Here is a 20,030-nt window from a genome sequence, read left to right as displayed (position 1 = left end):
AGCACACGTATGGAGAACCGAGCGGAGCTGGGGTCCCCCTGCCAGGGGGCCACGCATAGTAACGCTCCACCCGTGCCCCGAATGCCCAGGCAAGGCAGACCCGCTGCCGTCACACGCCACCCGCCCTGGACGGGCCACTCACTGGGTGGCAGGAAACATGTATTTCTCCCGGAAAGTCTGTTTGACTTCTTAGCATCCGAGATTCTAACTCAGGCCAATTCCACCTGAAAGACATATTTCTTCTGTCAGGAGAGCAAGGTTTTGTGAATCGTCAACACACAAAGCCATCAGGCCCCCCAGTGTGTTCCGGAGAAGTCCCCGGAATGTGACCTGCTCCCTGTCCCACCACCACGCGGCTGAGAGCACAGGCGCACACCCAGCCACAGACGGGAAACAGCCCAAGTGCCCATCGACTGGCGAAGAGATTTTAAAACGTTGCTCTATCACCATCAAAAGGAAGGTGAACAAATGTCAAAAATATTACACTGAGCAAAAACAAAAGGATGCACACTATATGGCTCCAGCCATAGAAAGTTCTAGAACAGGAAAAGCTAACTTAAGATGCTAGAAATCTGGACAGTGGTGGCTTGGGGACGGGCCAGGGAAAGTCGAGAGCAATCTCTCCAGGCCATTCTGCATCTTGCTAAGGGTGTGGGTTACACGATTGTGTACAGGGTGGGACTCACCAGACCACATCCTTATCATGGGTCCCTCTCACCATGCCTGGATAAGTAGGCGGATCTCCAGTGGGCACCATCCATGACTCAGCCGAGCCGCCTGCGCACATCCGTGACTCAGCAGAGCCGCCTGCAGGTACGCCCAGCAGAAAGAGGTGGACGAGCATCACAGCAGCACCACCTGCGAAAGGGAACAAGTGTGTGCCAGGAGCAGAGTGTGCCGCCCACAGCACATCCGTGCCGTAGAACACGACACAGCGACGGATGCGTGAACCATCGCCACACGGAGAGCATGGGTGCGGCGCAGACATAACCCTGGACAGAGGGGTCGGACAAACGGGAGCATGGTGCCATTTACACAAAATTCGGACAAAGGCGAACTGACCGATGGCGTCAGGTGGCAGGAATGCCCCCGGGAGTGGGGGTGGCAGGTTGGTGCCCTCTCGCTGTCAGAGGCCCCGGGTGTCGGAATCCACCTGCGGCCCCGCAGCAGCCTGCGGAAAGAGGACGATGACCTTCCCTCCCTCTCGTCGTGGGTGGAACATACGAGTGACGTAAACTGTAAACATTCCAACGTTACTTGGTTTGGAGGTAGAGAGCGTTCATGTAACTGCTTCTCTGATTATAGGATCTAAAGCATATATGAGGATAATCGACTAACAATTAAATAAGCGTGTAATCCAATACCAAATCGTTGAACAACTATGCAATTATATAAATTTGCCCAAAAGTTGCCTGTTTCTCAAAGAATAAAGTGTTTTCTAACTTTTCAGGCATAACTGAGTGTCTGGTTGTTAATGATATTGCAGTTTCTATAACATAATAATTGCAGAAACATCTGCGTTGTGCCTTACGGACTTGCTGGCCCAGACCGGGTGGCTGTGTGTTTGCGAAGGGATGTCACGTCCCTACGTACACGCGAGTCAGGAGAGAGCCCTCCCCACGCCGGAGGGTCCACTGGATCGCGATGCGCTGACCTCGTCACTCAGGCTTGCTTCTACCTTCGTGAATTTCAGTAAGCCTCTTTCTAAAATATGTAATTGCCACTTAAAGGACTTACACCTACTACAATTTAATTTCCTCTCAATCACAGGGTTCTCAGGCTCAACAACTGTTGGTGCTAATTTTCTATCGCCGGTGACTTCACACAGTACCAAATTGCTTCCCTTATATTAAGTGATCCTTGTTCTATTTTACATTATTTTTGACAACCTCTCCCCATGTCTTTAATATAGAGTTTTTACATACCAATAATAAGTATCTCAATTAAATTTTTGACAAACAATGTAAACAGAAAAGACAAAAAAAAGGTGGATAAATATGTAACATATATCAAAAAAGATGTTCAATCTCAACACTTATCTCAGAATCATATAAGATTGGAGGGGGAGTTTTCATAGTAACACCTTGTATTGACAAGACCTTTTTGTGAGGAAGGGGAGAAATTAGCACTTTTACACAGGATGATTTAGAATAGTGAGAAATAATTAATCATATAAATGTCCATCAATAGAGGATTAGTTAAATACATTATTGTATAACCACAAAATGGGGTGTTATGCAACTGTGCGTAAGCATGTACTAACACAGCAAATGCAGAAAAAACATTAAGTAAAAGGAGATTAAAGTTGCATCAAAAATTGTATGTGCACAGAAATCTCTGGAAGGATACAATATATTCAAAACTGTGCATAATGAGACAGGTTTATGGACAATTTTCTCCTGCTAGATGTTTAATCATCATCACATTTCTTTAATAATTAGCAAAAACAATAGAGATATTTGTACACGTGTAGAGATGATGTTTTTATTAGTAACTACTTGTAAGTGGGGGAATATGGTAGTTGCCTCATCCAGTCAGCCCCAGACCCCTGCGTCATGGGCACAGCACGACCTGTTCCCAGGAGCCCTGTGCTGGGCGGCCACATGTCGTAGCCTGGACACCAGCATCCCAGAAGTGGCGTAAGGTGGCAACGCCCATTTCACGGGACTCCAGCCAACTGATGACACTGTAACATTTGGACAACTGGAGAGAGCTGTGAGACACATTGACTTTGTGACAAACACACAGGCAACCGAGGTCCACCTGCACCCTACAGGCAACTGGCAGGATACAAAAGCCAACTACCAACCACGTTGTCTAAGTAACAGACGGTAACAGGGAATAATGTCATCTTTTGAATTACCATTTACATGAAGGAGCAACAAGTCAGAGCTTTCCTTACTGTGGAGTAACAAAACACAATAGGAGTGAAGTCATAATGTAGTTCCATCTTTAATTCAATCCCTTCCTTAGGAGGCTGTAGATTTACAATTTTAGTCCTGAAACATTAAAATACAAAAATGATTATGTATTACTAGTCAACTAGAGGACACCCTGCATCCTTTTGTTTTTCTGTAGGGAAATGTACATGCACACACACCACATACACACAGCACACACGTACCACATGCACACAGGCACATACCCATGTATGCACACACATTACACCCACACCCCACACACCACATGCACACACATGCACATGCCACATGCATGCACACATACCACATACATACCACATGCACATACCGCATGCATGCACACACATTACACCCACACACCACATGCACATACCACATGCACATACCGCATGCCTGCACACACATTATACCCACACCACATGCACACACATGCACATACCACATGCATGCACACATACCACATGCACATTACAACCACACACCACATGCATGCACATACACTCGTGCACATGTAAACACACAAATACATATGCATATATAATACTTTGAACGAGGTTGCCGTCCAGGGCTGCACTGCCGTGTCCCACTGCAAACACAAGCGCGCCCTGGGCCGGGGCTGCAGACTGTCCCGTCCCACAGGTCTCGGAACCAAACGACGCTGCCCTCCGGGTGGCCATTGCAGACGGAGTTAAGACTAAAATATTCCTAAAGTAATGCTAGTGAGTGCTGAATGCAGGTAAAGAAAACACTAAAATAGAAAAGGGATTAGATAAGACTTGAATTTTATAATAAATAAGGAGGCAGGACACAAGTGGCATTTATTTGGCTACTTGACATGCGGCTTTAAGATTGTGGAAATTCCTCATGACTTTGCAAATAAAGTCACGCCACATCAAGTCACAACACCTGCATCTGAAGAGTGACATCATTTTATGAGGTCTGTAGTGGCTTCAGGCAAAATACAGCCTGGAAATTTCAGTTCTGCTGTTTTTCCATTGCCTGTTCCGATGAGTCTCACCCCGTGGGGTCAACGTGGAGTTTCACCCTGCTGACCCCTTTCTCTGGGGACGTTTTTCTGAAGTTCAGGGGAACTTTATGTGCAAAAGTCCCATCTTTTTGCCATTCTCAAGAGACAGGACAATGGCAAATATTACCTCCAAATCATTACTTCAAATTTTATATTGAAAAGCCAAAATATATAAAATTCATAAGGTACCTCATGAACATTAAGAAACACTGGGAAACTCAGGCAAGAGTGATGGTTTAAATGTGACTTCAGACTTTGTAAATCACCCTTTTGGTTTTGCAAACAAAGGAAACACCGTTATACAACAAATCTCTGTTGTGTCAAACTGCGCCTCCTCACACAACTAAAACCCATCAGCCCCCGGCAGCTGGTGAGGAACAGGGACTCGTCATCCTCTCGCTCCACCTCCGAGTGGGTTTTCCTGCTTGTACCACTCATGCGTCCCCACCCTCCAGGCAGTGCTCTCAGGCCCCTTCCTCACCAGGCAGCTGGAATCCTCCGGAGCTGGGCATTACACAACGCGGTTGGCATCTTCCCCTGTCCTGTAGGCAGCCACTCCCAGGTTGTTCCCGGCAGGTCTGCACGCAATAACCCCCAGGCCCAGGAAGCAAAGGGAGACGCAGCCAGACACAAGGAAGCTCCTCAGCCCGAGTGCTCCACACACAGAAACCAAACCAAGAAGTCTGCAAGGGGAGACCTGGGCTCCCAGTGGTACTTTATGAGGTTATTTTATAGATAAAGGAAAACCTACCTGCGAATTGATGAACGTAGGCAGTACCTAATTGCATAATCCCCACTGGCCATTAGCAATAAAATAGTTTTAATTTCCTATGGTTGGTTTGGCATGCAGAGAAGCCACACATATTTGCCATAACTTTATTATGGTCATTCATTCCCTTTAATAAAAATAAATAAGCCACTACACTGTTCATCTAGAGCTAGGTGAGGAATTCCTGAAACTTCCTCCACTTTTAACATTTCTCTTGACTCCTGTGCAGATGTGCTCAGATCATAGACCAGGAGGCTTGAAGAAAAAACTAAGTTTGTGGCTTTTATTTTGCAAGTCAAGGAGAGTCACTAATTTTTTAAATGTTTCCATTTAATTACATACTTAATGCTTAGAGAAAAATAAAAATACAAGAAAAGGAAGCAATTTACCTATAACCCCTTTGCCTGGACGTTCCTATCAATATTTTCAGTGTGTAATGTTTCACACGCTTTATGCACAAATTCCCATGTACACCACGCATATACACACGTTTTTAATGGAGCCATGGTGTTTTGTAATTTGCTTTTTCATCTTAACAATATATCATGAATAACTTTCCATGTCAACAGCTATCCATGCCCTTCAGTGAATTCCAACCCTGGCATCCGCAGCGGGTGACTGGCAGGAGGACGGACAAATAGACCCGCGGAAGAGGCTGCGGGGTCAGGGGACAGCCCACAGCCCGGGCAGGGAAGCGCCACGCAGCTCTGTGGGGAAGGAGTCCATCGGATACATGGTGATGGTGCTCGAATGATTAATCTTACGGGAAAATGTTGGCCTCCCACATCCACCATGGGCAGAAATAAATTCTGAGAGAATGAAAGACATACCTGTAATATTAGAACTCAAGCGAAATCTGAATAAAATTTAACAAAATATTGACTTCATGTTGAGATGCGAGAAAATCATTAAAGTAAGATGGGAATCATAAAAAAACAAAGGGAAAAAAGGAAAAAAATTAATGCTGATATGTCAAGTTTATCACACACAAAGCTGGAGAAAAGGAGAGATTGGGGGAAATGCGTGCAGCGCGTGCGGCAGACAAGCAGCGGCAGCCCGAGTGCGGGGGAGCCGGGGCGGCGGGATGGAGACAGGAAGGAGCGAAAGGAGCAGGAGCCCTGGACCCTGGACGAGCACGCGGACAGGTGCTCAAACGCGGACAGGTGCTCAAACGCGGACAGGTGCTCAAACACACCCAGGCACAGCGCTGAGCGTGGAATGAAGACTGAGAGACTTTTTCTTTACCACTCAAATTGAGAGAGAAATCAGACTGAAGCAATGGTAAGGAAAGAATATGCACTAAGGAATTAGAAAACAAGCAAAAACAGAGGGCATCTAAGTCAATAGTTATTTCTTTGAAAAACTGATAAAATTGTGAAACCATTGCCAAGGCTGAAAAAAATGCAAAGAGAGCACAAATAATCAACAATAGGAAAAATATGAGGTGAGATCACTGCAGATTCAAAAACGTGTAGATAATATCATAGAACCCTTATATTAACACATCTGAAAATGTTGTCAAAATGAAAAAAATCTATGGAATAATAAATCTGTAATGAACTGACACAAGAAGAAATAGAAAGTATGAATAATTATACAGCTACTTAAGAATTTGGATTCATAGTTCGAAATCTTTACATAAAGAAAATACAGGTGCAAGTGGCTTCATTAATGAATTCTACCAAATACTTAAGAATAAAATGGCCTAAATATTACACAAATTCTTACACAGAATATCAAAAGATGGAATACTTTCACTCATTCTATGAGGCCAGCATACTATTGATTCTGAAAATCTGAGAAAGAATTTATAAGAAGGAGGAATGATGAACAAATCTCACTTATGAATATGGAGGCAAAACTCTAAAACCAAATATTATCAAACCAAATCTAGCAATATATAAACAGGAAAGTATGTCAAAACCAGGTTGGTTTATTCCAGAAATGCAAGGTTGGCTTTTTATTTGTAAATCAATCAACATAATTCATGAAATTAATAGAAAAAGGGAGAAAAAAATAATATAGTCACTTCAATATCTTAGAAAATACCTTTGATAAAATTCAACATCCACTCCAGAAATAAAGGACAATTTCCTTAATCTGATGAAGGGTGTCTACAGAACATACACTGCATCATTTTTGTGATGACACGTTGAAAAGCTTCTCACTGCCCTTGAAACTGACACATGGACGCTTGATATTCTCCCCTTTCAACATTCTGCCTAAGGTCCTAGCCACTGCAGTAAGGCAAGAAGAACGCATAAAAGGTTAAGGATCAGAAGGAGAGAAAGAAAACTGCCGTTAGTCACAGGTAATATGAAGGTACATGGAAAAAAATCCAAAAGAATCTATAGATAAAGTATTCAAATGAGGAAGTAAGTTTAGCAAAGCTGTTAGATGCCTTATCGGTATTTTTTAATATCATCAACAAAAACCCAATGCATTTTTAAAAGGTAACATCAACAATAGCATTAAAAAATTAAGAAAGTAGGAACAAACCTAATGAAATATGTACAAGACCTTTACACAAAAAAACTATAAAGTAGTATGTAGAGACATCAAAGAAGCCTTTATACAGGGGTATTCCACGTCCATGGATGATAACACTCAATACTGTAAAGATACATTGTCTCCCTGGTGCCACCCATAGAGTCGATGGAGTCCCACCAAAATATAAGAGGCTTTTTGTGGAGATTTACTTGTGGATTCTACAATTTACATAATATTGCAAAGTCCCAAGGACACGCAAGACACCCTTGAAGAACAAGTGGCAGAACTTGCTCTACTGAAAATCAACACTTTATATAAAGATAAAATAATTAAGACAATGGCGAGAAGAGACAGGTGCACTAATGGAACAGAAAAGGAAGTCCAGACCAGACCCAAATATACACACACCTCACTTACAACAAAGTTGGCACTGCTGGACCATTTTTCCCAATAAATACTGCACTGGAACATGTTTAAAAGCAAGTAAATTGTGACCCCCCCCCCCCCACAATACACAAAAACCTGTCCCAGGTGTGAGACAAGAAACCCACAGGTTCTGCCCCTCAGGGAGCACCAAGGCCCAGGCCTCTGAGAAGAACAGGAATCGGTGACGAGCCCAGTTAAGACCAGCTGCAACCAAGATGGTGAAAAAATAACCTCTGCTCCCGGTTTTCTGCCCATCACACCCTGTTGATAATGTATTCGCCACTAAAAGAAACTCCTACCAGCGCCGTGACAGTGACAGTTCACAGTGAATCTGACACCTGCTGCAACGCGGACTCACCTGACAACACTGAGCTCCCTGAAGGAAGCGGGTCACAAGGATCCCCCAGGGCAGGATCCCACCGGCAAGAAACGTCTGGAACAGGCAGAGATGTGTTTGCCACGTGCGAGGGGAGGCGAGGAAATGGGGGAGGGGCCGAGGAAATGGGGGAGGGGCCGAGGAAATGGGGGAGGGGCCGAGGAAATGGGGGAGGGGCCGGCCACTGATAAGCGCAGGCTTCTTCGGGGCATGGTGAGAACGCTCGCGGTGATGGCGGATATACTAATATATACACATATACTGAAATAGCATGGACTAAAAACTCTAGAATTGTACACTTCAAATACGGCAAGTTGTATGGTATGAGAATTGCATCGCAATGAAACCTAGGGTCTTTCAAATGTATACTGCGTTTACAACGCAACACGGTCCGCACGAGGTGATGTGTTCCCAGAAGTTATCTTTTAGACAATTTTAAAAACCTCTCTCGGTTTCTGTTGCACTCTCGGCTCCCTCCCTGGGCTCCTGCTGGCCCGCCGCCCCTTCCGAGTGCCCCCGAGCGCCCTCCGGAGGGGGTCCCGGTCCGGCCCGGCCCAGCCTGCACGGGGAGGGCCCCGCTGCGACCCGGGGCGGGTCCAGGTCCGTCCGGCCCAGCCTGCACCCACAGGGGCCCCGCTGCGACCCGGGCGTGCGCCGACGCCGCCCCGCGCGCCAGCGATAGGTCCGGGCCGGCGACCCGCGGCGCGGGGCGGGGAGAGGAGGCCGGGCGCGCAGCTGCGCTCGCTCGTCCGCGCTGGTCTCCGGCGCCTCTGGGACCACGGAGGCCCCGGGATGTGGGCGTCCGGCGGCCCTGCGGGGCCGGCGAGCTGGGACAGGCGCAGGGTGGGCGCACGGCTGCGTGCGGCGCTCGCGGGGCTGCACGAGCTGCAGGGGCTGCGCGCCACGCAGCAGGCGCGGGTGCGGGGCGCCCTGGCCTCGCAGCCCGGGCCCGCCGCCCCCCGCGGCCCCCGCGCCCATGAGCTGCGGCTGGAGGCGGCACTGGCGGCGCTGCAGGAGCAGCTGGTGAGGACCCAGCGGGGGCGCGGGGACGCGGGGGCGGCGGGTGTTCGTCGGAGGGAGGGTGGGCTGCCCTGCCGGGACCGAATAAGCGGGCGGTGGAGGCTGGACGCGTAGGTGGGAGTGTGGGGAAGGTGCGGCAGGTAGACCATCCCCAGAAAGTGGCGAAAGTGGCTGCGGGACTGCCTGGGACATGCCCCCACCCTGCCTGCCTCCCAACGCAGGCACACCTGGGGGGTGACAGGCACAAGGGGGGGGGGAGTGACGGTGTTGTGCTCGTGTAAATGCATTGACTTGATTTCCCCTGGAGGGATCCCCTGGGGGTCCTGCCTTGTACCCCGGGGTGCCAGGTCCTCCCCGGCTGTGCTGCTTTGGGGACACAATGTCAGTGTCTAAAGCGCACCGGACTTGTCCTCAATAATGTGCTCAGGCCGAATGGGGTCCAGTCATTGTAAAGAAACATTTGGGAAAAGCAAGTATCTGATGAACGCCCCTCCACCTTCCGGTGTAACCTGAGCTGTAAGAGGTGGGGTGTCCTCTGATGGGGGGGGAACCCTGAGACCTCTCTGGCTTCCTGGCTGCCTCAGTCCTGTAGGGGCTGCTCGGAAGCCAGTTCTTCCCCATGCAACTGACACCACTCCAGCTCTGCAATGCTGGCCGTGCTCTGCTGTGGGATTTCACTTAACACGTTGGGACCACTCAGAACGGCCTTTGCACTACCGCAGCACTGTTTTGAAAGAAAACATTAAAAGGCTGTAGAAAGATGTCTATTTGTTTGAACCACCTCTGTTACTCGAAGCGAAATTTCTTTTACGTTAGGAACTCAAATCTGTCCCGTTCAAAGCTGCTGCCTTTCCAAGGCCACCCAGGTGAAGTGACCGTGTCACTGTCAGCTTAGCTACTGCTGTTAACTCAGTGCTTCTGGATTAAGGGACCAGGAAGTCTGGTGTCTGGAGATGCCTCCGGATTCTTGTTATCTTTGCTTTTGCCAGAGACGGAGGTGGCAGACGGTGTGTCAATGACTGGCCCGGAGGCGGAGTGGAGCTGAGTGGCACCCTCAGGCTTGGCTGAGCCGCCCAGGTGACCAAAGCATAACAGCCGGCTTAGGTCTCTGTGTTTGCTCCCAGAGGACTCTCAGCTTCGCTGTGACCCCAGCTGGGCACACACTCTGGCCAGCAGATGTGTTCCAGGCGTGTGCGAGGAAGGTGCTCTCGGCATGCCGGCCGAATTGTTCTGTCAAGGGGGAAAGAGCCCAGTTGATGATTAACTTGGCTTAAGGAATATACAAATCAAACTTGTGAGCACTCAGCCTCTAATTACAAGTAGCCTTTTGGAAGAGAAGATCAAACAGGTTTTTTGTTTAATTTTTTTTTAATGTGGGGACCAGAAGGAACACGCAGACTTTGTCTTGAAACTTTGTTCTTGGAATGGAGTATGTGATCAAAAGAGAATAATTGAATGGATGTGACATCAGCCCAGGGCTTAACACTTTTACACTTTTCTTACAGGGAAAAAATTAGGAGTGATAATAGTTCTACAATGTAGGCTATAATCAAAATGCTTTACTCGCCAGTCCTTACACACTCTAGCAACGCCCAGTGAACCCAGGGCCCCTCCCCGACCCTGGCCTCACGCTGGTCCATCCAGGTGCAAGACAGGAAGAGCGTTTATCTGACCTCGGTGGCTTTACCCCCCAGGAACTCTCAAGTGACAATGAGCTTCGGCATTTCTGGGGATTAGAAACATTTCCTGTCATTAGGGAAACAACAAGTGTTCACCACATTATGCCTTATCAAATGTGCCGCATCCTTGTACAATAATCACTGTGTCAAAAGTCACAAAAGAGAGTGCAGCAGTGGGTGCTTAGTAAGATCTGGTTGCATAAATCAATGAGTGATTTTCACTGCTGGAGCAAAAGGGAAGGTGACTCCAGTATTTGGGCTCTCCCTACGCTGGATGTGTGAGCTGATGGAACCCTCCGGCCCTAGCAGGCCGCCACTGTCTGGGCAGCGTTGGCTGTGCTTACCGGCTCTGTCCTTCCCCAGGAAGGGGCTGGCATTCCCACTTTCACAAGGGTTGAGCTCGCCCACAACACTTAAGTAGAAAGACGTCACACACGCACGCGTGCTCAGGACCTGAGATTGGACTGAAAACTCCGTCCTCCGCCAGCGGGTGCCGCCGAGTTGGTGGGAGGTGCCCTCGAGTGGGGAGGAGAGGGCCCCGGGACTCCACGGTGAAATCTTGTCCTGAAGAATTTCCCGATCTTGACTCTGCTGGTCCTGACTTGTTCTGAGAGTGGCGGCTTGCAGCGCTTGCTTCTCACTGGCAGGTTCCAGCATCCAGCGCTGCGGGAGCCAGCTGTGGGTCTGATTCCGCAGCTGCACGCCGCTGCCTGGCGTTCTCCTTGCCCCCGCCGTGCTGCACTGTGGGCTCACAGGGCTGGGGAGGCAGGGCTGGAACTCGCCGAGGGCCGGGCATCGCCGGACCTGCAGGGCTTCCTGTGCCGGGAGCAGTGGCGGTTACCACGAGCAGTCTGTGAGCCTGGCCCCTGGCTGTCCACCGAGGGACTCTTCTCAGCTGAGTAACTACATTACCCCCTGCAGAACAGAGGCCACAGCGCGGGTCCTGGTGTAAAGTGTTTCCTGTGTGCGTTCTTAGCTTGCAAGGAAAGATACCATCTCTATATCCGGAACTTGAGGGCATTTTCAATTTTTGTCCTTGGAATGTGCTATAAAGGTTTCTTGGTGGCTGTAATGTCGATCGGGGAGCAGGACAGATGGGACTCAGGTTGTTCGCTGTGGTACACAGGTCAGTGTTTCGAAGAAAGGCGTCAGCCAAATAGTTGTTTATAATGAGACCCCTGGAATAGAAGTTCCCGAACTCTTTGTGGTCGTGAGAAACTTCTGTGGTTCCTGGGAAGCTTGTTCCAACGCAGGTCCCGGGCTTGCCCCGGAGAGTCTCGGCGAGTGGGTGGGCATGGAGTGGGGTCTGCAGGTGTGCCTGGGTGACCCTCCAGGAGCCTGGGAGGTGCACTGCGCTCTCCACCAGGCACTCTGACCCCTGCCCATGCTCACAGGATTTGACACAGGTGCCCCCGATCACACCCCAGGCACCACGGCCCTGAGGTGAGCCTGACGCCTGCAGGGAAGTGGGGAACTGAGGCAGCCCAGCAGCCGGCTGCTGCAGAGGCTCCTCTGGCCGTGGACATCACCAGTGGGCGCTCTGCGGCTTTGCAGTGCACTGTGCTCAGTCCTATCACATGGGGACTTGGCTGTGAGCAGGCAGGACAGGCACAGAAGACCCCAAGTTAGGGACAGTGGGAAGGGTTAACAGGGGCTGGTACACCCTGAGTGTGGAGTCTGCACCGGGTCCGAGGACGCAATAAATAACCTGTTAGCCCCTGAGAGCCCTGCGCTCCTGCAGCCCCGGACCATTAATCAGAAACCAGCCACCGAAGGCCGGGCTGGCCAAACATTAATCACAAAGCAATTAACCCCAGCACAAACACTCGGGGCACTGCTCTTTGGAAAGGGGGTTGGAGATGCAGGGAAGGAGCCCCCGGGTGCAGAGGGCCTCCTCCTTCAGGAGAAGAAGTCGTGAGCGGGAAGAGAAGAGGTCAAACGGGTGTTTTCAAACAGTGAGGCGTGGCCTAGCCAAGCAACTCAGTTTTCTGTGTTCGCTGTGGGCTTTGTCTTACGACAGGAGGATAAAAAATCACTTGCAGTGAGAACACGTGCTGGCCCCTTTGTTCGTATCTGAGCTTGTTTTGGGTGGGTGCAGTTGGGCTGGCCTGAGCCCGTCCCTGAGTGCTGCGCTGGCTTTTGTGGCAGTGCCGTCCACTTGGTGACATTCTGCCTTTGTAGCGACGTGCAGGGTAAGAGGCCAGGACGTTAGGCCAGTCTGGGTGGTGTTGGGAGCGTCACATCCTGGTCAGATCAGGACTGGGTTTTGCCATGTACATGTTACAGGTGGTATTGTGGCTTCCAACTGTGTTACTGTGCACACCTGGGAGGGCGTTGGGAGACCCCTGAGCTAGGTCCTGGGGAAAGGCGGGGTCGGACGGGCTGGTCCACACCGCACACCCAGCGCAGCCCCCGGCGCAGCCCCCGGCGCTGACGGTGGAAACTCGCGTCTGCGGAACTCGTTCTCCGGTAAGGACAGGAGACTGTCCCCACCTGCTGCTCTCTTGTGACGAGTTCTCACACTGTTGACGTTACTGGAGTAATTATGGGGCTCACGGAACTCCTAATTTTCTATGGAAAATTACAATATAATTAATCATTTTCTTAACAGGGCAAACCACAAAATTATATTCATTAATTATTTGCCTTAAACTTAATAGTAAATCAGAACAAGAAATTTATGCAGAGGACCTTGAAAACAGGTGAAATTCTATAATTGAATGAATGAAATCAGCATTTATTAAACACACGGCGCTAATTTTACAAACATTTACGTGCACATGTGGACATATGCTTATCTTAAGCGTGTGTGTGCACACACACGCACACACTCACACACACACGGATTGTGAACTTCACCTCAGAAAGGTCCTCACAGTGCATTCTCAGGCGGCATTTACTGCAGGGGAAGCTGATGTTTTCCATCTTTCCGCCAAAACCCGCAACAGCCCAAAACCTCACTTGTAACGTCGGGGAGGGAGAGGGACTTAGCATCAGGGGCGGGGGAGGGGGTCTCTGTCTTTCCCAGGGACTCTCTTCCCCTTGGAAAGTCAAAGTGTTAGCACACCCGGGCGCCGAGCACCGAGAGCCGCCTGTGAAAGCACACCGTGCCACCACGACACCGCGGCACTGCCACACCGTGGCACCGTGACACCGTGGCACCGTGACACCGCGCCACCGCAACACGGCCACACCACGACAGCACCACCATGGCACCGCGGCACAGGACGCGCTCAGCACAGCAAAGTAAACTCTGGTTTAGAACCGAGAAAGGGAACTGAGTGAAAGGTGGACATTGCCTGTCTGCCAAGAAGAGGTGCTTCTGTGCTGTATTGTCCTGCATCCTTGTAAGAAATGTCTCATTAAAATTGCCGATGAGTAAAAGAGTCTGCACTTGGTGGGAAAAACCTGTGTGGGGGCGGGGAGGGCCAGGAGGCCTTTTTTCTTTCCCTGCGCAGAGAACAAGGAGACTGCTTGGGTGTGCGTAGGAGCAGCTGTCAGAGTGAGGAGGTGAATTTCATGTGGGTTTGGGAGTTTAACTTGCGTTCGTGAGGCAAACGAGCCTTAATTTCCATTTCTGCACTTGCGTCAGTCAGTTGTGCTCCTCACTCTGCCTCCCCAGGCCCGGCTCCGGCAGCAGGACGTCGGCCTGGAGACCCACTTGGACCAGCTGGGCCAGCAGATCAGCCAGCTGCAGCTGGACGTGGGCGCGTCCCCCAGAGAGGCCCTGGACAGCGACAGCCGGCCCAGCTCAGGTACGCCGGCGGGTGTGCAAGGCCCCGCCCTGCAGGCGCCCGGCAGACACCGCCCACCACCAGCCCCTCTGGGGGGGCCTGAACGCCAAGTCCCAGCACTTCCCAGAGTCTGATGCGGGGAGGAGGGCCAGTGTCCGGCTTTGTTTCCGGGCTGATCCGAAAGTCAGGAGACAATATTTCAGCCCAAAAAACATGTCATTGAACAATACTAAAAATGAAATGCTTTGATTTAAACAGAGTGTGTGCATATATATGCACACACAGATAGAGCTCGTGCATGCACACACGTGTGGGAGAAAAGTATTCCTTTAATGGAAGAGCCCACATTAGCGGCTCCGTCCTCCTGGCAGCGGCAGGCGGTCGGCTCTGTCTACGGAACGCGGAACGCGTGGGACGGTCAGGGGATGGCCGCGCTCTGGGGCGGGTGAAGTGGGCTCTGACCGACGACGCAGACGGCTGCCCACAGCCGCCCGGAGCCCAGCTCGGGACTCCCTCAGGCCCTCCCTGCCTGTGACAGGTCCCCAGAGGAGGGGGGTCTCAGGGCTCCTCCAGAAGAGGGTCCCTACCCAGGGGTTCACTGACCTGCCCGTGTCTGCTCCATCCAGGCTTCTACGAGCTGAGTGACGGCGGCTCCTGCTCCCTGTCCACCTCCTGTGCGTCTGTCTGCAGTGACCGCGTCTCCCCCGCCCTGGGCGGTCTGCTGCCTGCGGCCCAGCCCCCCGAGGCCAGGCCCTGCATGGGGGACTGGCGGCCCCGGTCGGCGGACGAGACCTCCGTGCCGGTGTGGAGACCCCAGGCCACCGAGGATGACAGCAGGGCCCTGAGCACGGCAGGAGGCCCAGGCCAGCCATGGGGCACCTTCCGGCCCAGGCCGGTGTCCACAGGTGAGACACAGCCAGGAAGGGTGGGGTGGCCCGCCTGAGGGTGGTGGCAACGGTGCCAGCAGCACACAGCCCCACAGCCCACCAAGGACAGGCAGGGAGACCCCACACGGGGACCAGCCAGCACACACTGTGTGACATCCTCCCTGGGCCTGTCGGGTGTTGCGGGTGGAGTAGGAGTCACCCCTCATAGCCGCTGTCCTACTGAAGGGCATCTTCCTCTTATTGTTTAAAATGGACGTCAGAAAATGTTTTTAAAAACCCCTCAAAACTCCTCGACCTGCCCGTGTTTGGAGTGAGACAGTCGGAACACTCCTGGAGACGTTGTCCAGTTCACGGCGGTTCCACGCACAGCCCGGGAGGAACCTCGCTGTGCTCAGACTGTCCCTAAAGGAGACGGTGCTGTGCGGGGCCTTGTTTTATTTCTAACACAGCCATCGTCTTCCTCGGTGGGAATTCCCGCCCGACTTCCTCCGGGTGCCCGTAGGTGCCTCAGGGCCCCCCTGGACCCCTCGTGGGCTGCAGACACCCCCCCACTGGCACCGTCCGCTCCCGGGTGAAGTTGGGGGGCTGGGCGGGGGCTCTGGGCTTTCGCTGCGGGTGCCGCCGGGGACGGGGCAATGCGGTCAGAACGCAGATGGACTCGGTCTCCACGCTGCGCTGCGCTGCCGTGCCGGTGGTCTGGGGTGTCCCCGTGCACCCTGGAGGTCCTGGACGAGGAACGTGCCCGTCCCCTGCCACGAGCAAAATGAAGGTCCAGCGTGTCACATCCTCTCATTCCTGTGTATCCGATTCTCTCCCTAGGTGACCTTGACAGAGCCCTGCCGGCGGGCGCGGGCCTGCAGAAGGCCAGCGCGGACCCCCGGACGGCCCCGCTTCTCTGCCAGGGCACAGACGCCCCGCGCCACACGCCGGAACCCCAGTACCAGCGGGACCTGGTGTCGCAGGGGGGCAGGGAGGTGTACCCGTACCCCAGCCCCCTGCACGCGGTGGCCTTGCAGAGCCCGCTGTTTGCTCTGGCGCCGGACAGCAGGCGGAGCGACGGCCCCTCGGCCCCCAGGAAGCCCCTGCCGGGCCCCACGGGCACCTGCACCCCCCAGACCCGACCGGTCCCGGAGGTCGGCACAGCCAGGGCCTACATCGACCGGCTGCTGCGTCTGCGGGGCTGCAGGACCCCCACGAGGGGCCGTGTGGGTGAGCAGGGCCCCCCGCGAGGGGAGCTGTCCCCGTCCCCGCAGGAGCCAGGCGGCCAGAGCACGGACGGTGAAGGTCAGCGCCAGAAGCTGGTCTCGGGCCCAGGGAGGGTGGCCGGTGGGGACAGCCCCCCACAGCAGGGACCTGCACCCCTTGTGGGCACCCAGCACCCCAGCAGCCTCCCAGAGGAGGGGCCCAGACCCTTCGGTCGCTGTGCCCTGGGGGAGACCACCGTGGGCCCCCCACCCTGCTCCCAAGGCCCGCAGCCTCCCTCGGCCGTGTCGCCGTCCCTGCGTGTGGACAGGAGCTGCCCTCTGGTCTCAGGGCCCTTCCCTGCCAGGGGGGCTTCCCCGCCCCAGCTGAACACGGGCCCCCCCAAGACAAAGGCTGTGAAGATGAGGAGAAGGTCCAGTGACAAGGTGCTGCGGTTTGGGAACCAGGTGCCCCTGGCACCAGAGAGACATCGGGGTGCCCCCGCAACTCCCTGGCTCCCCCCAGAATGGGACCCTCCGCGCCGGGCCCAGGGGGTGAGTGGGCTCAGGAGGCCAACCGTGGCCAGGGAGGTGCCTGGGCGCTCCTGTTCTGAGTCCACCCTCTACCCGGTGCCCTTCCTCCTGCCCCTGGTGGTGGCCCCCGGGGAGAGGGGTGGGGCGGCCCATGCCCTGTTCCCCTTGGGGGCTGCACCTCTCAGCGGGGTGGCCAGGAGGAGGCAGCGCAGGTGGCAGTCCACCATGGAGATCTCAGCTGGGGCCCGCCCGGCCCGCTGTCCCGAGCCCAGCCCGGGCACACCCAGGCCCACCGCCAGGACAGCAGCTGCCCCCCGGGCCCAGGGCAGGCCCTCGCTGACCCGGCAGGACGCCCGCGCCGGGAGCGAGTCGGAGCCCTCTGAGCACAGCACGGACTGCGCCTCTCCGCTCCACTCCACCGTAGCGGAGACCAGCGGGGAGGAGGCCAGCGACCACACCGCCAACCGCTTTGGGGACCGGGAGTCCGGTGGCAGCGACTCGGAGGGTGGCGTCCAGAGTCGTCGTGGCCGCGGTCGGGCACTGGACTGGGGGGTGGCTGGGCGGGGGCAGTGGGCCTGGCTGCAGGCGGGACCCCCAGTGGGCTCGAGGCCGCCCCTGCCCCCTGTGCCCAAGCTGTGCCGCGTTAAGGCCTCCAGGGCGCTGAAGAAGAAGATCCGCAGGTTCCAGCCGGCCACGCTAAAGGTCATGACCCTGGTGTGAGGTGCCCGGGACGGCCGTCTCCTGGCGGGCTCTTGGCCTCCCCAGGCCGTCCAGCGTGCAGAGACAGGCTGCGTGTCAGACGCTGTGCCTGTGGAGGACAGCGCGAGTTCTGGGGATGACTCTCCCCACCCTGGTGAGGACATTTGCGGACAACGTTGAGGTTTCAGATTTTATGAGCCACCTGGACACCTTACTATTCTTCCAGCGCCTCCCCAGGATGGGTCAGCTTCTTGACCGGCGTCCCTGTCCTGGGCTGCCGTCCCAGAGGTGGCTGCCACCTGTCGGTCCCCTTGGCCGGGCTGTGTTCCCCAGTGTTTTCCCTTCCCTCCCCCAGAGATCCTCCGAGGCAGTGGTGGCAGGACTGCGTGCTGGACGTTGAACTTGACCCCTGTCTTAGGCTCTCAATGGGAATGAACACTCCAGTTATGCCATTATCTTCTGAAATAAAATGAACATTTTTTAAAATATTCCTTTAAACTGTTTCCTTGTGTGGCACATAGCAGGTGCTTAGTGAACCATGGTCCTTCCCGTCACGTGGCACATGCTGGCCCTGACGTGGCAGGGTGCATTTTATCTGGGGAGAGTCTAAACTCTGGTTCCAAGACAGATAAGTTGAGTATAAAAGCCTTCTGAAAAAATGACTTTTATGGGTATTTATTTTTCCAAAGAAAAATCCCCTCAACTTCTCAGGGAGAAAGACAGGGGCGTTTTCGCCTGAGCTGCCTGGTGGGTGGGCAGCATTTCAGTCCAGGAAGCAGCTGCCTCCTGGATGATCCACACGCGTGTACAAGGGCTGGGGCGGGACCCTGAAGTCCTGGGTGTGTACCTGGGGCCGGGGGAGGTCCTGGAGCGCCCCCCTGCGCTAAGGCAGCTTGGTGGGAATTTCAGGAGGAAGTTGGTTTTCTGAAAATACTAGTAGATTTTATACTAGGTATTAAATATTCCTATGCAAGTAGTTGGTTTCAGGATGCAGTTTAAAGAGATTAATGGTTCAGAGCAAAGCCGTTAGCCGCAAAGAGGTGAGCGGAGGCTGCGCCTGAGGTTCCTGGGAGAAGAGGAGGCCTCGGCGTCGCTCTCTGCCAACCTCGAGAAAACGCAACGCCAAAGGGCCCTCGGCGGACTTGGATGCTCAAACATTCCACGGGGCCCGGCTGCGTGGAATCCACCTGTGCCCCCAGAATCCACTTACGGACAATCACAGCCTCTCCCAGAGAAGAGGTGAAATGGGACCCCCCCCTCCCCGCACGGCAGAGCATGGCCTGTGACACGGGGGACGTGAGCAGGTGACGGGGCACCTTGCAGAGCATCTGGAGCGGATAAGCCATTTCCCCGTCCTCAAGGGTTCAAAACACGGGCAAGTTACAGCTGAAATCACTTGTGACTCCCAGCATGCTTGCAATGCTGGCCAGACCCAGGGGCCCAGCTGGGCCCTGCAGAGGGGGCTCGTGGCTAGCACAGGGCCGGTTGCTCACGGGAGAACCCACTCACCCTCAGGGCACTAATTTTGGCAAAACAAAAATTTAAAGAATAAACTTGCTCTAAGAATCAAAGTCAAGCTAATGTAGAAATTAAATACATTAGGATTTTTAAATTATAAGAATTAGCTAAACAATTATAATGTCAGACAAAATACGCCAACGTACTTTAACAAATTCTGTCATATCATCCGAGAAAACAGAACGTGCGATCGTCACTGATCGAGTCCAGGAGCAGGGGGCCCTCCCGGGGGCTTTCTCTGTGCAAGCCCGTGAGCCGGAGCTCCTAGCGTGGCAAGAGCCCGTCTCAGTCCGCCCGGCGTTGCCACAGCAGAACACGTGAAGCCAGGTGATTTGTGAAGGAAAGAGGTTTATTCAGCACACGGTTCTGTGGCTGGAAAGTCCAAGAGCGGCCAGCTGCGTCTGGTGGGGGCCTCAGGCTGCCTCACTCGGGGGGCAAGGAGGGGGCAAGGGAGCGTGCAGAGGTCACACAGAGAGGAGGCAGGAGGGAAGCTGAGGAAGCCAGGCTCTTCTAAACAACCCGCCATTGCCCAGAGGGACAACCCACTCACCCCAACCCCCCATGACCCAAATGCCCCCACCAGGCACCAGCTCCCCACTCCCTGCTCTGGGATCGAACGTCAGCCTGAGCTTTGGTGGGGACAAGTCCCAGCCCAACCTCGGAGGAGCCCTCTCGACACAGTCCTGGGTCACTGGCGGTGGCTGGGTCCTAAGCACTGAACACACAAAACCCGCTGAGAAACGGTGGCCACTGTAAGGTTTGAGATCGG

At 53.5% G+C, this 20,030-nt stretch overlaps 1 protein-coding gene across 1 annotated transcript; it reads left to right on the top strand.

Annotated features, from left to right (window-relative positions):
• The first annotated feature begins 8,801 nt into the window (after window positions 1–8,801).
• DACT2 (dishevelled binding antagonist of beta catenin 2) lies at window positions 8,802–18,169 on the top strand. The gene is made up of 4 exons (XM_069488346.1): window positions 8,802–9,032; window positions 14,331–14,463; window positions 15,069–15,347; window positions 16,149–18,169. Exons 1-4 carry the CDS (start codon window positions 8,802–8,804, stop codon window positions 17,762–17,764), a joined length of 2,259 nt encoding a protein of 752 aa, XP_069344447.1. The 3' UTR covers window positions 17,765–18,169.
• The last annotated feature ends 1,861 nt before the right edge of the window (window positions 18,170–20,030 follow it).

This window comes from Eulemur rufifrons, chromosome 15, assembly GCF_041146395.1.
Source record: "Eulemur rufifrons isolate Redbay chromosome 15, OSU_ERuf_1, whole genome shotgun sequence".
NCBI lineage: Eukaryota > Metazoa > Chordata > Mammalia > Primates > Lemuridae > Eulemur > Eulemur rufifrons.
The sequence above is the reverse complement of the archived record's forward strand: the minus strand, read 5'-3'. Positions and strand labels throughout refer to the sequence as shown.

Coding starts and splice junctions, on each gene's coding strand:
- DACT2 (XM_069488346.1), top strand. CDS start 8,802: ATGTGGGCGTCCGGCGGCCCTGCGGGGCCGGCGAGCTGGGACAGGCGC. Junction 9,033..14,330: donor CGGCGCTGCAGGAGCAGCTG/GTGAGGACCCAG, acceptor CTGCCTCCCCAG/GCCCGGCTCCGGCAGCAGGA. Junction 14,464..15,068: donor CGACAGCCGGCCCAGCTCAG/GTACGCCGGCGG, acceptor TGCTCCATCCAG/GCTTCTACGAGCTGAGTGAC.